Raw genomic sequence first — 18,682 nt, forward strand, 5'->3', positions numbered from 1 at the left:
AACGTTATATGGATGCGAAAGTTTGACAGTAAAGAAAAAAGACAGGAAGAAAATCAATGCCTTTGAATTATGGTGTTGATGAAGAATACTGTGTATACTGTGGACTGCCCGAAAAACTAATCAATCAGTATTGGAGGAGATCAAACCTAAGTGTTGCCCTGGAAGCTCAAATGACAAGACTTTGACTTTCATACTTCATCATGCGAAGTGATAGATCCCTAGAAAAAGACATCATGCTTGGCAAGGTTGAAGGCCAATGCAAAAGAGGAAGACCAGCAATGCGATGGACTGATACAATAACCACAGCTATGATGCCCCTCATAGGGTCGCCATGAGTCAACACTGACTCGACGGCACTTAGCAGCAGCAGTTTTTATTTGCTGAATGAGCAGAATACATGGACAAGAAAACATTTCCTGACATGCCGCACACATTAAAGAATTCAGTGAAGTAATATCCCAAGATATCCATACTGTACATCAACTATAGTAATAGCATCTTTTTGCAGACAGCCTTCATCTAGATGCCATTATTACAGTATGGAACAAATCACTCGTAACTTTTATTTTAATCTGTCTTCTATTTTGTGTTTTACATGGTTATTTGCTTTTAAATATATATTTTTAAAGCCACTATTTACAATATATTTTTATAATTAATATATAAAATAAAATTATGTTTCCTCAACACTATACATAATTAAAATTATGTATATCATATGTACTTAAAAAGGGTAATTCTGTTAGTGTTATACAGTGTTGTGACATATCTCATTTGTAGTTGTGGTAGCAATATGGTAACAATATCCTGTCTCAACAACATAATCCCTGTATTTAACGAAACTGTTGCTAGTATGCATACAATATGATTTGTTTATCGCAGGCAGCTATATCACTCTGCAACGTACAACTTGCAACCCACTGAAGCTAAGCAAGTGTGAGCCTGGCCAGCACCTCGATGGGAGACCTCCTGGGAAAGCTAAGGTTGCTACTGGAAGAGGTGTTAGTGGGAACAATAGGAAGCGCTAACCCTGTCGTCTGTGTGGGTCCTAATGCCACAGTATAGGGACGGGGACACTATACTGTACTGTTAAAAAGGAACTGTCCTTAGAATGACAAGTTAAACCAAGGTCCTGTCTCTCCATGGTCATTAAAATGACTTCTGCACTTCTTGAAAAGAGTAGGGATGTTTGTCCTGGCCAAATTTTCCTCTGGCCACCAATCACGGCCTCCTAATAATTACCATCTATGAATTGGCCTCATTACTCTTTTCTCCTCCCCAATGATAGCTGATGTGTGGTGAGCATACTGGCACCACACTTTGGCTGCCGTGGCATCATCCAGGTGGGGGCTACAAATTGCTGGTGGAAGAGGGGAGTCCTGCATTATATTATCTGAAGTAATAAAAAAGCCATGATGCGCTGCTGTCTGTGACACCGTGGTACCTACAGCAGTACACCAACTGACACCTCACACATTCTAGATGGCTGCATTTATACATCAGGTTCCGTCTCAGTGTCTCAATGTCACACTAGATTGTACCTGTTATGAAGCTCACAGTGGAACTGTCACAGCAACTGAGTTCTGGTTCTCCCCAAGTTACCATGGTAACACGGAAGTTGTAGTACCAGGCAGGCAGCAGGTCAGTCACTCTCTAGAAAAAATCAATCACCACTCAGTGCTCTAATGCAGACTATCAATTCAATGTAACTGAGTCCCTGAATCCCAGGGTGGCTTATTTGGTAAATGCCTCTGATCAGAAACAAAGACCACCCTATTACCTGGGGTTGGTCAAGTGGTATAGTATGGGCTAGAAGCTTCCATAGTCTTTAATCATAAAGCACTGTGCTTGCTGTACCAGAGACACAAAGCTGTTTGCACTCAGTTTGCACTCAGGGATTGCAATGTAAAAAGAAACAGATGGGACTGTGATGCATATTTTGAATGTCGTGTACTGTAATGTATCTAATTCATCATTAACAGGGGTTATATTGGGGATGTAGCAATGAGTCAGCATGACTAATGTTTTAGGAGTTATGAGTAGTTCGATTTGAATCTAAAAATAATTTTAAATTCAAAATAATATTACAAAATCAGCAGTCCATTACCATAAACATACTGTATAATTTTATAACAATGAGTAAAACAACATATTACCACAGTGGATGTGAGGGAATGGGTAGCTGCGATCTCGTAGTACGTGGTCCACTCTGAAGTCAAGGTCACTGGGTTGAAGAAGAACATTTCCACCACGTACTTCCGGAATGCCACATGGTAAGGCCGTCTCCAGCTAAGGATCACTGTTGTTGGACTCAGGGGATAAAGCACCAGGTCCCTAACTCCTGTGGGCTCTGAAGCGCAACAAAAAGGTTTCAACTAGCTGTATACAGATGTCTCACTTCAATATTAGGGCTACAGTCTTGGTTTGAAGACTAAAATAAGTAAAATGTTCTTAAAACCCTTGGACTGTGATACAACTTCCTCAAAACTGAAATCAATCATTAATGCAGTCTCACATCAGTCTTTAAGCCAATGCAATCTCATAAACATTAAAGCTACCAGTTGTACTGCTAATAATAAATTTTATTAGCACATTTAAGGAAACTTAAATGTGCTAATAAACTTATCCTTCAAAAAAGTGAAAGGAGAAAAAGATTCTGATTTAGAGAAATCAGAAGTTAATTCCACCATTAAAAGCTTTAGTAAAAATACATTTCTTTAAGAGAGTTTCAAAAATCACAACAATCATAGTGTCTGGTTTTATTTTACTGCTAATGTGTGGTGCCTGGTTGGGTATTCTTTCCAAATTATTTAGAATAAGAATTAAAATCCCTGTTATAGTTTTATAGCCATCTTTTTGTGAAAACCCATGCATTTTTCAAAAAGGAGACCCTTTGTGATCATGTGACAGTAACTGCACTAATATTACCTCCTTCTACAGTATATACTGTATGAATAGCAATAAATTTATTTAAATGTCCTAAGTTTACCTTAACCCACTAATGAAATAATCACTTCCCCACCTCTTCCCAAAAGGAAAATCTAAAAATCACCCTTCACTGGGTTATTTTATACCTAAGCAGAAGTATTAGCACCTTAATGTAACCAGATCCCACAAGCTAAGCAAACCTCTCGACTACTGTCCTGAGATGGGAGACCTCAAAGAAAAAACAGCTTGCTGCTTCTAGTGGTGTTAGTGGACCACTAGGTGGCACCCTTCCTTCTGAAACAGAATTTCTAAAACCAATGCCTCAGTACATTGACCAGGGACACTGTTCTGGAGATGTCATTTTTTTTAAGAGGTGTTAGACTGAGTTGAGTTACTGAAATACTGTAGTAATCAATGTTCCAATTGCACTTTTTAAACATGGTAGTTTTTCACTTCTTCACGTGATCTGACATTTTTTTATTTTTCAGCTATTTCCAAAATTAAAGAGGGTATTGGATACAAATCCAAAGCACATTCAGTCATACAGACAGGTCAGAATGGGTGATGGAAGAGGAAAGTGGCCACAGGTTTTCCACTGGCAAAATGCAACCTGCCTGTATGTTTTTCCATAAGATCAATTCATCTTATTGAATGTCACCAAATGCAACATAAAGGTATCTCAGTTTGTCCCCAACCTTGTAGTGCACCATGCCTGAAGATTAATGGTAAATTGAGAGTCATCACTGGAAAAGGGAATGCAGCAACACTGTCACACCAGTGAAACCCAAAAATTGCATTAGTCACTTACACCCAAAAGCATTCTATTATAAGATTAATATGTAGGAAGGTGCTAGGACACAGAATGTGACAAAGAGGAGTGAGAGCATTTTTCCTCTGGGAACTCCAGTATGGTGTTCCATATGTTCTAGGCAGATTTTGATCAAACTAATTTATAGATACAATTTGGCACCAACTTGCTTGGCCAAAAAATGACAGACTGACAAACAGGATGAGAAGTTCAGAATCTTAATGAGATGTAAACCAAGATGTTGCAACAGCAATGATATTAATTGTAAAGGAAAATAAAGCACAACATATAGAGCAGGAAGGAAGAGGTGCCTTCATTTTAGATCCAGTGGATTGTAGACAAAATTATGTCTATAATTAAAAATAAAATTAACGTTTTAACATTTTTCAGGCTTGTGATTCTTTCAAAACCAGGTGTGAGCCTGGTCAGTACCTGGATGAGAGACCTCCTGGGAAAAACTAAGGTTGCTGCTGGAAGAGGTGTTAGTGGGGCCAGCAGCAGCGCTCACCCTGCGGTCCATGTGGGTCCTAATGCCCCAGTATAGTGACGGGGACACTATACTGTAAACAGGCACCGTCCTTCGGATGAGACATAAAACCGAGGTCCTGACTCTCTGTGGTCATTAAAAATCCCAGGGCGTTTCTCGAAAAGAGTAGGGGTGTAACCCCGGCGTCCTGGCCAAATTTCCCATTGGCCCTTACCAATCATGGCCTCCTAATAATCCCCCTCTATGAATTGGCTTCATTACTCTGCTCTCCTCCCCACTGATTGCTGATGTGTGGTGAGCGTTCTGGCGCACTATGGCTGCCGTCGCATCATCCAGGTAAATGCTGCACATTGGTGGTGGTGGTGGAGGGGAGTCCCCATTACCTGTAAAGCGCTTTGAGTGGAGTGTCCAGAAAAGTGCTATATAAGTGTAAGCAATTATTATTATTAATTAAATGACGGGATGACAGAATATTTACCTCTCTGAAGCAAAGTGGGAACAGATCGGTAACAAGATATCAGGTATGCTTACCTATTTCAAATACAACTGGATCTGATGCTGGACCAATCAGTGGGCCATTCACATGACGGACAACCACCTTATACTGAGCGCCAGGAGTCAGGTTTGTGATGATGTTACTGGTGGAGTTTTCCTGGAAAAAGAAGGTATCCCATATCTGATTTCAAAGGGTGAATTGTGAATTTAATCTGAGAACCTCAAAAGATCCACAATATTTTCCCCAACTGATAATTGACTACAACTGACTCAGTACTCTGATCTAAAATGGACTGTGGCAAAATACACATCTGAACTCCATGCTGAATTTACTATGGCAATTCGGCTACATGTCAACCCTAGCAAAACTGCATTTGAGAGTTGTCAAAAGCTCTTTGGTCACTATGGTCAATCCCAATGTGAGATATGAAATTATGAAATTCAGTGTTCTGAAGTTAAAACACATTTTATTGATTTTAGGGTTTCTTTAGCAATGGAATTGAATACTTACACAACTGAGAATCTTCTCATTTTAATTAAGATCTATTTTATTTACATAATTTCAGCAGTTTTTACCTTTATCAATTTGGAGTAGATTGTGAAGCTGAATAAAAAGTACTATTTGAACTATTACAAGTTCAGATGGCAACACAGTGTAGAAATCTTCCTGGGAGGATACTATTTTTCAGAGGCAAAATGTACATCAATTAAAGTTAATTAAAGTAAAAAACCTAAAATCACTTTCATGCTTTATTTGCAGAACAACCATATTTTCTTCAACTAAAGATCAGACAAGCAATGAAAATAGACAAAATACATTGATAGCGATTGTGCACTGAAAACGTAAGATTTTTGCACACAACATTTATCACAAACATTTCAGAGTTTATAGGTGATTAACTAGTGAGATGTTGTAGCTCATATTTCTGAAGTTTTACATAGATCTGTACAGTTCCATGCACATGTATGTAAAATACAATGAGAAGTCATATATGAGTCTGAATAAAAAAATGTTTCAAACCCGTATTGCAGATAATGCAGTGTTATTTTAAATAAATAAATACTGTAACTGTCTTGTTGGTTTTGATACACTTCTCAAATTGCTGAATATTATTCCAAAATTGTTTGTCTAAATGCATTGGTAAAATTAAAAAGCATATACAGTAATAATTCTTTTCCAAAAATCTTTTTCTGTGGGAGAATGAACTGCACTCTCAGCTTTGAGCTTTGGGAGGAATCTTCTGGATGTGTCTAGTCATCACCAGAAAAATCCAGATAAAGAAAGTGCGTGGAGAACACGGACACATTTTGCAGAAGCAATATCCAGGACAAATGCTGGCTTAACAGATGGAAATCAAAATCCAGTAACAATCTATCTTCCACAAGCGGGCACTGCTAGAATCTACAGGATCCAAAGTCTGCTGCAACTCTGTTATCCAGGGCCCCTGAGGTCAATAGCGGTGACAAGACTCTCTCCTGAAGACTGACAGGGAAGCCACTGGTGCTGCTTAGTGGGTCGTCTAGATCTCGGACTCCTCCAAAGCAAAGACATCTGCTTTGCCACATCAGGCACAAATGAGATAGACCCCTTACATGGAGGGCTGAAGGGTGAAGGCACCACAGTGAGTCCCATGGTACCTGAAGCAGGGTGGAGTCAACACTCTCTATGCTCTCCAGTGACCAGTTAGCCATAGTCAGCCAAGCAAGCCATAACTTGTTATTGGTGAAGAAAACTATGTACCACTCTAGCAAAGACAAGCCCCATGGTGTTAGGGGCGTTCAATAGTGGCATATTTTGCAGTTTCTTTACTATTCTTTCCTATTCTAGCATAAAATGATATGTAAAATTAATACCTCTGCATCACAAGTTTATAACACTGTACAACTTTTAAGTAGCTAAGACTCCAATAATTGTGCTACTTATGTGAAATACAGTATCAGCAATCTGTTTGTTATTTACAGTGAACAGAGTGACACTGTTTCCTTTCGAGATCTTGCTTGGTACTGTAGTGTATGTACAGTATGAGGTGGCTGGCTGTACTGCTAGCCTTGAAGAGATACCTGACTGGGAGCTGTGCTTACTTCACTGCAGTATCTGCTCTCCATCCTCTGGTTCAGGTTGGGTTTGTGGCAAGTGAGTGAGATCACTGTCACCAGGGTGGTGTTGTGGCTCTCTGTGGATGGAACCCAGGATACCTCTGCTGCACTGGAACTTAGTATCCTCACATTGATATCCTGAGGCTTCTCCTTCAACTCTTCAAACCACTCACCACTAGGACCTGCAAGATAAGATACAGTACACTGATATGCTGCACACAGTGTGCTATTGAATGTATTAAATTATTTTTTGGTTTAAGGGGAACTGTAGTCAAAGTTTCTTTCGTGTCTTTCGTGTTTTGACGTGTCAAAAATTGTACAAGTTCTGAATTAAGCACAAAATGGCAAACTTTGTGAAAGTTCCATCACCATGTCACCAAGTCACCATGTTGTCTCAACTCCTGGTCTCACCACAGGTGAGAGCGAGAATATGCGAGAATTACCACGTGAAGCAGTCCTTCCTGCTCACTTGGATGTGTAATAATATGAATAATGTAATGGGATGTATGAGCAAAGAAGTACAGGTTGTGCAGCAGATGTTTCATGGCAGAAAGTTTCCAAAGTGATCTGCATGCGGTTAACAAGTATGTAGTATTTGTTGGCAAAACTGTTTCAAAATCGAGAGCACTATTTCTATGGGATTGAAAGAGATGTATTCACAAGCCTGCTTGCTTACAATGTAACAGGGCCGCTTCACATCACAGATTTGTTGTCTCATTCTGAAACGCAGAACATGGCGCTGCACAAACCTGGAAATTTAGTCTTTTCTGTGATGTAAATTGGAGGTTTTACACGTTACTGTGTACATTTTAAATTATACTGTATGTTAAACAAAAAATGAAATCTATCCAGGTAATATTACGCAGTCATAATCTAATCACTCTGCTAGCAAATCAATCCAAAATTTTTGGATTGGATCTGACCATAAAACAAAATATTGACTGCTTTACTTCAGCTCAAAGACAATGATATTTGTTACAGTACTGCACAGAAGTCCAACACATTTTTCATACTGGTATGTACAGTATATATATATATTTTAATTTTAAATGCTTCTCAATTGATTAATTTTTATACTGGAAATAATTATTGGCTTTCAATTAAGTTAAATATAAAAAGGAACTAAAAGTGACCAAATTAACAAAAAAATGAACTCCAAGTAATTAGGAGTTCTGAACTTATGTCCTTTAAAAACTTGTAAAAGTAGCTAGACTATTGTTTATAGCAGTGGCTAGCATATGTGTAAGGGATAACTTACTGAGATAAAAAGTGAAGCTGTTGTGACTTGTGCTTTCCCGGGGTTCACAGTCTCCAGATGAGCTGAATGTCGTGACAGAGACTACATAAGTCCCAGGTTCTGTCAACTCAGCAAAAAACTCATGAACGTTTTCATCTACAGTAGCCACTTCTGTAGAATTTCCTGCAGGAGCAAAATATCTAATATGTGAATATAATAACATATCGAATATTAGACTTATAGAAACAAACTATGATGTCATATTCATAGAAGTCAGGGCAACCATCAATTTTGTGTCCAAAACATGAACCTCTTTCATACTTATCTAACCACACTTATTTTTTTTCTTTTACAGTGTACAGTAGGTGATGTCACTACACAAAAGAACAACAAATGTGATTTCAGGATGCCCAGTAACATTGCATCCTCTTACACTATGTCAAGTGCAGTTTCGTAGGTTTTTGTCTTTTTCATATATTTTGTTAAATTGGACGATCTCTGAAAACTGTCACATCACAGTGCGGACACAAACATACCATCCCTGTAGATGTAGATGTTGAAGCCATCAAAAGCAGTGGGAGGGTGAGGGGGCAGCCAGTGGAGCTCCAGTAGCAGGGGGGGGAGTCTGACCGAGGGTATAAAGGGTAAGGGCAAGTCCCCAGCAGAGCCTAGCTCATTCTGATCATCATACTCCGGTACCACCTGGTTGACAAACTCATCCTCATCACTGGAGGCTGTTGTACCCACATGTGGCCAGTAGGGTTGAGTGGTGGTTTCATAGTCTGTACCATTACTGTAGCTATAGTCCACCCAACTGTAGGACTCATTCAGGTTCTGTGTAAGGTTACGGGGCCGCTGGCTGGTGTCGATCTCATCGTCTCTCATAAGCTCCTCCTTGTTTTCATCTTGTTCTTCCTCCTCCAGCAGTCTGACCTCTTCCCTGACTTTCCTGGTGTGAGATCTGCTGTGAGCCCTTTCTGACAGGCTGCCCCTGCCAAACTGCACTATCTGCAGGGTGACATTGTTGGGGGGATTTGGTACTGCAAGAGAGACACAAGGAGCAAATATAAGCTGGTAGCTATCTGCGATCAGCCTGAACATAACACAGTGTACACTTTTCACTAGACTTCTCAAATGTTTTTGAAAAGTATTACACTTCTCAAATGCCTGTCAGTGACAAGTAATTCATGATGAAATAAACGTCAAATGTGCCTTCCTAATATCCTCATTCCCCACACTCCCTCACCTCCTTTGCCTTCTGTCAGCAAACACTCACTACAGAAGCGGTAATAAGGCTCCCCTTGCACAGCAGTTTGGGAGATTTAAAGTTTTTTACCATCTGCAAGCTCTTATTAAACCATAAATATAACACATTGCTGAGGAATGGTGTGCTGGAGAAAGCTCTAGCATTTTTGGCCACTGGAATCCTCTCTATAATAAGGTAATCTGTACAGATGTAATGGATTACGATTGAACAAGAAGGGCACCGAAAGGTTTGAGGCAAGGATCAGAGCAATTCTAAAACACTTGATGATGGAAGAGGGTAGATACCAAAGAAAATGTGCATGAGAGATGATAAGAGAAAAGAGCCAAAAAGAGAATCCCAAGGAGAAATATCCAAGCACCATGGTAATTCAACACCTACAGTATATTTAAATACCAGGAATATTGGCAACAAAATACAATAAATAGAAACTACTGCATTATCAGGTGAATATGAGGTAATGGGAGCTACTGTAACATGGCTAACATGACAACAAATACAGCTTCTGAAGATACACAGCATTCCAGAGTGACAAGAAAGATACTGTAGAAGAGGCGGACATATAGCTGCATATACTGTAGCAAAACGTACATTCAGGCACAAGAACATAACATGGATAAGTCAAAAGTATCAGAATTTGGATCAGACATAAACAACTAACCCAAACTGAACTGCGCAGTATACTTGATTTACTATGGACCTCCAAATTCACAGATTAATTTAAAAGCAGTCTTATATAATAAAATCAGTGGCGTGTGTGCAGAACTACTTATCTGAGATAAGAAATGGGAAATTCTTGGTGTGTTTAACTGTAGAGGTAGAATTTTTAATGTTGTTCTTGTTGTATTATGTTTAGAAATTCAATAAAATAAGAAAAAAATTAATCAGAAGAAAAGAAATCTGGGGCTTTTCTTTTATGTGTTTTGTGTACCAGTCAACACAGATTTCTGGATGTTAATATCTATCTCTGTCTTAATTATGAAGACAGAGATAGATATGTAAACTTCAAACAGTATAAAGTATTTACTATTTTATTTTATGAGTTATTGAAAAAAAATCAAATCTCAAGGACATGAAAAAATTCCACTCAAGATTTGGAAACTATTGTGTAATACACACGCATAAAAGAACTGATCAAATTTAAAGAGCAAGAACACCAAATATCAACGTGTACTGCACCTATACTTTATGTTGCATTAGTATGTATAATGGACTACTGTCAAGATTCTGCCATACAGTACAAATTGTAGCACAACTTGATTTGGGAGTGGTAAAACTGTACTGATGCATCATACATTACTGTAATTGCAGCTCATTCGGAAAATCAATTTGCATTTGGGGAAAGTCTCACATTTGCAGTGGTCAATTTTGAGAAATGTGCGAGTCCCATTAACAGCAATTTGCAGGTACTGGAACTGTCTTCCCACCTGACAAAAATGGTTTGTTAATGTTTATACCCTGACAGGCATGTGGAAACACTTTATACAGTATATAGAGGCTCATTTACAAATCTGCAAGTGGTTACAACAGAACATCTACCAACAATAATACAAAACATATCTGTCGTCTCCATCTCATTTTCCATGGGATTTCATGCACATAAAATACTGTGTAAAATCACATATTCAACAGAGCATCAAAATGTTCAGGAAAAATTAAAATTCTTAGTAATGTACAGCATAAGATCTGTAAATATTAGCAATGCCTTATTTTTCAATGTATTTATGTTTTAATGCATTTGAAGTTTTGTTTTAGAGAAATGTTTCACTGATTTACACATGCAACACAATTGGGGTACCAGGATCTAGAAAACTATAGGTTTAGAAGGTATCGTGATGCTGGATAACAATGAATAAATGACCTTTTATTGTAAGCTTGTGGTATTGTTTGCGGATATTTAAATGGAGATGTTCTAGCCATGCTAACTTAACAGTTTTGGCTGGGAACTCTTCAGAAGAATCAGCAGAGAGTGTGTGTGGAGAGTTGTGTCTGATAGGAAGGTGAAAAGGGAAGAAAGGTACAGATGTCTTAGAATAAAGCCTATAGTTCTACGTTTAAATAGAACCTCTAATATCTACTTTCTGATATGTTCAGTGAAAAAAGTCTAGTATGACAAGGAAATATTAAGTTTAAATATTAATAAAATAAAAAAAAACTATAGTAAAAACTCCCAAACAGGTGAAATCCAGAGTACCTGTTCTGTGCTGTTTGGGTTCGTGACCCACACCACTGTATTGAACAAGGGTGGTCTTGTTGACAGTGGCTTCAGACATCAGCTGGAAAGTGATGTTGCTGTAGCACATTCCAGGCAGCCAGTGCTTGAAAATGGTTTTTCCCCTAAAAAAATCTGGAATAACCATAAAAGACCTTATTAATTTTTACATACCATTCAGTTATTAATATACATACAGTAGTTAGTTATTAATATATCTCAGCATTAAATAACTCATCTACTGTAAAATGTAAAATACTTATAAGGAAATGGTTTGAACAACAGAATTCTTACTATTGCATACAATGATCTGAATAAGCCCAATAAATTATATCGTCTTGGTTATATCTTTCAGGGTCTTTCACTGCTTATTGTTATCTGTAGATTCTAACAAAGAAAAACATGCAAGCAGTGTGACATACCTTTGTACAGCATGGAGCGCTGCTCTCTTCCTTCCAGGTAACTTATGTTTACTCTTGTAAAAACATTGTATTTCTCTGCACACTTGATCTCAAAGACTACGCTAGTCTCAGGGGAGGGCTGATAGTCATGAATAGACACACTGTTCACTGGAAGAGGGTCTAGGAAACAATAGATTGAACATAAAAAATGCTGGTCGATGATGAACTTCCAACCCAATCCAATACATGTGATAGGTATTAAATAATAAAACAATATATAAGGGGCATAGAGAAAACATTCTTCTTTAAACGTGGAATTTTAAATTATTATTTTTAGTAGCTAAACAATTATTTTTAGACTCATCTCTGACAGTGACAACGAACGAGGAAAAACTTTAAATAAAACATGCTACTCTAATGGAAACCCAGCATAAGTGCACAGGTTAAAAAAGGCAAAGAATGCATGAAAAAATAACATGTAAATTAATTTTTAAACACTGTTAATTAATATGTAATATTTTGTTGGTTTATTAATAATATTAATAATGTGGTATTATCAATTTATTGACAAAATCTTAATGTTTTCATAACCAATGTTCACAGTATTTTATATGACACTTTATTCATGACCTGTAATGTCTGGTTAATTTTCATAGACTTTTTACTAATTCATATTTTGTCATTGTTCTCACTTTTGTCTCCAGTGCTTTTGTGAAGACTTTAAAAAGTCAGTACACTGTACTGTACTTACGTGCCACTGACTATAAAAAATAGTGATAACTGAGAATATGGCAGGAATGTAAGAAGGATAGCATGTGCAAATATCCAAAGGCCAGAGAATTAAAAAAGGAAATGTCACAATGTTGCAGGTCCGCACAGCCTAAAAGCAGGCACAGTTGTCAAAGTGAGCCTGTTGGTAAATCAAGTGGTTCTGCTTTATAGTCCCAGTACTGTGTTTCTGCTCTGCCTGTATCTCTTGTGAGGATACATACTGTATACTGTAGATACAGAAGCCTGTATTTTCCTCTGACAATCCAGGTAGTGCTGATTCTGGGTACTATTGTCCTTCTGGACCTTTCTTCTTTCCTATGATAGCTGCAACGTTCTCTACTGAAAATGAGTGCCTACTCGTGCTCTGCATGGCAGCTATTTATAAGGATTTCAGCTCATTATACCAGATGTGTAACAATGCAAATACGCATGGAAGTTGGGTGATGCTTATAGTTAAAAGGTTTTTTTCATACTTTTTGTGTATTGTTACTGTTATTACTTTTTATCTTTCCACAGTATTTGAATACATTTTTGTGATTTTCACACATTCAGCACATGCACATATATACACGTGTACCGTTCATGAATGTGCCAGTAAGTCTTTCAGATACCTATTTTTGTAGTTTGATTTGTGAATACAGCGTTTCATTACGCATTCCTTATCTTTGGCGGGCACACGTCTAATCGCATTATACCCTTTTATGAATGAAGCCTGAAAATGGGTGATAGAACAGACTGGAAATTAACAGTCCCGTCAAATTTATTTTTTTGCTGCTGAATAGAAATAGACACAGTGACAAGTAATCAAATCATCTAGCTTTACTCACTTGTCAGGACAGTGACAGACTTGACCGGTTTTAATTCCACCTTGGTGTTCTTCATCATGAGGGTCATGACATAGCAGAGGCCGTGGTAGCTGGCATTAAAGACTATAGGAGCAGGCAATGCGTCGCTGAGATTCTTAAACTCAAGGAAATAAGGCTTGGTCTCTCCAGTGACCTTTACCACATAGGCCACTGCATTTTCAGTTAGGTCTGTAGGCTCCAAAGACATCACGATAATGTTGCCATCTCTGACATGGACTAGAAAAGACACAGTGGCCTGGAAATTAAAATAAAAAGATTCATTAGCTAAGACCATACATGATTTTCTCTAGACTGAGTTTTTTTTCCTGAACAACAATGGCCAGATGCTTTTATAAACAAGATCAAAGAAAGGATGTATTTTTTAAAAGTAGGATTTATGTATTTTTATTGACTAATTTTGGCATTAAAAGTATATTAATTCCATATATAATATTTAACTGTAATTGTAACAACACAAATTGTTACTGAAAATTGTAGGTCTCCCAATTAAAACCCAGCTATTTTTAAAATCTTTTTCCTCCAATAATAAGCCAATGACAATTTCATTGTAAACAAGAAAGCCAACCTGTCTTGAAAGACAGAACGGCTTTTCACAGGTACAAATGAAACCAGTGAGAATGTCAGTGTGACAGGCTTCATAACGTTGAAATAAGCTTCTGAAGTCTATAGAAAACTATGTCGCAGGTAAAGAGTTAGAGGGGAAAAATCTGTTGTACTGTAAATATCACTTGTTTTGATTTGACATCAGAACAAGGCAACTGTTTTGTGGATAGCTTCTTACGTAATCTGCTGAGCAGTGCTGTTATAGGAGATGACAAGATCAATATGGCAAATAGAAATGGCATTAGTTCTGGTCAGTAAGTCTTGCGAAAGCACTCAGCTTTGCCATACTACTCTCTCGGCTTGTTGTCACCCCGAGGAAGTTGTTTGTGATAGGTTGTTATAGAATTTGTGCTTCTGTTCGGGTCCGATTACAATCCTGTATATTCTGATACTATGAAGCCCTGCTCCCTCCAGCTATTCCTGTTAGATGAAATCAGACACATTTGACAGTAAACAACAGTGAAAAGAGATTTCAGTAATGCCTTTGCATCACAGGCAGGCAAACTACTGTAACTCAAATGGCCTCTGAATAAGCCCTTTCCCAATTATGCTACATAAATGTAGCATGTAAATAATGCTAATGGTGGAAGCAAAAACACTTTAGTGAAGTTTTCACAAACATACTGTACAGATAAGGTGACCACAATCATCTGGGGTGGCTTGCTGAAAGAATTGCTGTCGACTGGGGATTTTGTAGTGCATGATATTCTTGAATAATGCTTCAGTGAACTTGTGCACAAATAATGACAATATATAAAATACCACAGATGCAGAAAATGTGTAGTACTTCATGCATAACACTAAACACAATGCAAAATAGCTGACCAATATTCTAAAATACTTAATGCAAAAATAGAATTCACTGTTATACTTTTTTGACTGTTAATCAAAATTAAACCACTAATGTAGAAACAAAATACAAATGTTACACAAAGCAGAAATCATTCTTCCACAAGCCTGTCCTGTTCATTAAGAGGCCTGGCAATGCATTGTAACTCCAATGAATGCCTCCAACTCAAGTGTCTCTAGCTACTCCCACTGTACAAATTGTTTGCTAAACAATTTAGGGATTAACAGTTTATGGATCTAAATTATGACAACAGGTAAAAAATAATTTATCACTAACAGCAACCCATAGTATTTTGTGCTAATACTGGAAATACTGCAGTGTAGTGTTCCATTCTAAGCAAATAGTAAAAATCTTAAAATATTTGAAAAATTATGGTATTAACGGATATAAAACATTAGAATTAAAATTTTCTTTTGTTTACTTTAATCTTAAAATAAAGTTAATTATAGCATTATGAACTTTATTTAACAAAGCTCTTATTATTTCAAATAACACTGTATGCTATAACTACTAACAAACATTGTGTGATAATTGGATTAAGGTGTAATCCATCAACAATAATGTATTAATAGATTGTTTATAATTACTTATATCTTGTTTCTATTATCTGTTAATCCATATAACTATTTCATCTAATACAGGATCACAGACGACCCGGAACCTATCCTGACAACGGGCAACGGGCGCAAGGCTGGATACACCCTTCACGGGATGCCTGTCAAATGTAGGGCACACACAAACATGCACAAACTCACACTAGAGCCACTTTAGTCAATTAATCTACCAATATGTCTCTGGACTGTGGGGGCAAACTGGAGCACCCAGAGGAAACCCACAAACATGGGGAGAACATACAAACATCACATAGAGAGCACCCCAGGGGTTGTACCCAGGGCCCCAGTGAAACAAGGCACCACCATGCCACTCCTTATCTGTTAATAATCACTTCTCAGTTACTGTATCTCTACTACTCAGTATATTCTCTGTCAGCTGTGATATACTGTAGGTTTAGATGTTATACTTATTCATCCATCCATTATCAGAAAACTGCTTATTCCTGCTATTCCAAACACTATCCAAGAAGCACAGGTGCAAGTTGGGAAGACACTCTGGGTGAGACACCTGTCCATCACAAGAGACACAGACAGCTAAGCACACAGCAGCAATTTAGAGACACTGATTAAGATAGGTTTTTGGAAGGGGGGAGGAAACTGGAGACAAGAGAAAACCCATCTGACCAAAGAATAAGATGGAAACTCCATACAGAAGGTGTCCAGCCCCAAAATGAACTTAAGCAGTGACACCCTCACTCTTGATGGATTTAATTATAAAGCAACCTGTATTGATACAAGCATGCAAATACAAAGCAGTATCTCACAGCTTTTGTACACAATTAACATTTACTGTATGAAATGCTGGTATGAAAGCACTGCTCAAAAAATGAAAGAATCCACAATTTTTACGTTGTAAACATTCTAATACAACTCAAGCTTTGTTACTCTCTGTTACACTTTGTTTCTTTCAAGAAGCTATGTTGTAATATTTGTAATAACAACAAAAATACACAATGTCCAGCTATTCTACGACGGTATTTTAATTAAATGAAAGTGTTAAGTACTCTTGGTATAACCTTGTTTTTGCAGATTCCATACCTACTTATCCATCCATAAGAAATTAAACAGTATTGTTTCCAGAACAGTTATTCTTATGAATCTCTAATTATGTAGGAGTTCTGCCTCCCACACTGTTGTTCCATTTACTTCAGACTTCCTATTAATTCTTTCAATATGTTATTTTCTTTTTTTATAGGTAGAACCACAATTTGAAGCTAATCTTTCACAGTTCTAGGTATAAAGCAATCCCTCACTGACACTTTTTTTTCAACTGACTTTGTACACATTCTGTGGGTGAGAAACAAATAGCCTGCAGTGCTCACTGACTGCTCAGACTGTCCTTGGGTTTAGAAACTAACACAGACACAGAGACTGCAGGAAGGCCAGATGTTTGTGGTGGTGTGAAAAGGTGATTGTGGATGTACTGTAGCAGACAATGGAAACAAAGAAAATGATAATGTCAAGCCTGTGATGGACCCTGTGCAGCATTTTCGTGATGAACTAGGTGTTAACGGATATGATCTGTCCCTTACAATAACCTTTATGATTTTTTTTTACTGGGAATAGCAGAAAACTCTCACCCTTGTGATTAATTACATATAACACAAATTCTCCCATCCCCTGAGATGAAGTTCTTTCAGTGTCCTTAAATCAGGGCTTTTACAGACTCGTCCTCTTGACCCATCAATCTTGAAAAGATTTCTCATTATCTTAATTAAATGACTATCTGAATGAATATAGATTTGAAAATACCAAAATAATTTCCAGTTTCTTAATAATATTAATATTAACTTCTTAGTACTTAAAGGCTCCAGAATGAACTGTTCTATGTAATTTGCAATTCCCAGTATTTTTTATTAAAAATTATGTCAACAATTTATCAATTGATTTAAAGCTTTAAATAATTAGGAGCTAAGATGGATTGAAACCTAGAAGATACTGAGGTTCTAAGTAAGACAATATGGAAACCCTGTCCTTAATTCTCCATTGCTGCTCTCTTTCTGAACACATATACTGTATACTGTAAATTACATTTCACAGAAGGTCTAAAGTCTTGGCTAAATAAATCTGCTTTAACATGTTTCTGACTTTGCTCACTGGCAGTAGTAACAAAGTCATCTACTGCCTTTGTAAAAGCATAACCTTTACTCGTACTGTATGTTCCTGTTAAGAATGGCATGAATTAGTTGTGTAGTTGAAGAGCAAAGTATTTTTTTTTAAATGAGTTGATTCCTGTATTGTAAAAACAGACTAACATACTTTTTTGCCAGGCACCTGTTACACAGGAAATGATGGCACATGGCTATTGAATTAAGCATGCCCTCTAGCTATTCTCTTTTTTCTCTTGTATAATAAAAGCACCAAGTTCGGAGTTTTAAAGCAAGCCTGAATATCATTACTTTATCACCACAGGGGGCTAATCCTGCCTAGTGTTGCTTCTCAAAGGAAATAAAGGTCATCTATTCGCCCTTTTCAGGCTGACTCACAGTATCTTTCCAAAATGCCAATATTTACATTTTAATCTTGATAAAACGGTGCCTTCATCTGGCAGGCTGTGTTCATGGTGACCACAGAGATCGAAGACGGTCCTTGTCATTTTTATTGCCATGGCAACAAAAAAGAGCAATTGAAGTAAGATGTGTACCTTGACACTCCTTGCACCACTGCCATGCTCTGCATGTGTGTGTTGTTCTCCTAGCTTCATCTCTATATTTAATATTAACAGTGCATATACTCTTAAAGAAACTTCTATAACCACTTGGTTCATTTCCTAATGGCTAAAACATACTGCTCAAGCAGAGTGTACAATCTTGCATGACTCAGACTGTGTGTGAAAATGTAGCGGGTAGTCATGTCTTATGAGAAATATTGTACAGTTCACCCCAATGTCATCCCAGTTCATTACAAGCGTTTTTAAATAAGCTCACCTGACTTTCAAGTATTTATGTGAATAAAATACTAGTTTAAGTAGTCAGGACTAACTATCATTATTCATTATTAACATTATTCAGCCACTGAAGATGTACAAGACTCTCCGGAACTAGAATTA

The 18,682-nt window shown here is 37.4% G+C and overlaps 1 protein-coding gene across 1 annotated transcript in view; it reads right to left on the reverse strand.

Moving 5' to 3' along the window:
• ptpro (protein tyrosine phosphatase receptor type O) overlaps positions 1 to 18,682 on the reverse strand; it is a 71,696-nt gene that overhangs the window by 39,185 nt on the left and 13,829 nt on the right. The window contains exons 2-10 of the mRNA XM_088923928.1: positions 13,528 to 13,801; positions 11,951 to 12,109; positions 11,511 to 11,663; positions 8,589 to 9,092; positions 8,074 to 8,235; positions 6,780 to 6,997; positions 4,755 to 4,875; positions 2,157 to 2,350; positions 1,542 to 1,653 (exon numbers count right to left, since the gene is read on the reverse strand). Of these exons, the coding sequence (XP_088780054.1) occupies positions 1,542 to 1,653; positions 2,157 to 2,350; positions 4,755 to 4,875; positions 6,780 to 6,997; positions 8,074 to 8,235; positions 8,589 to 9,092; positions 11,511 to 11,663; positions 11,951 to 12,109; positions 13,528 to 13,801 (1,897 nt within the window). The remainder of the gene's footprint in view (positions 1 to 1,541; positions 1,654 to 2,156; positions 2,351 to 4,754; positions 4,876 to 6,779; positions 6,998 to 8,073; positions 8,236 to 8,588; positions 9,093 to 11,510; positions 11,664 to 11,950; positions 12,110 to 13,527; positions 13,802 to 18,682) is intronic.

This window comes from Atractosteus spatula, chromosome 8 (genome assembly GCF_055471065.1).
Source record: "Atractosteus spatula isolate fAtrSpa1 chromosome 8, fAtrSpa1.hap1, whole genome shotgun sequence".
Taxonomy (NCBI): Eukaryota; Metazoa; Chordata; class Actinopteri; order Semionotiformes; family Lepisosteidae; genus Atractosteus; species Atractosteus spatula.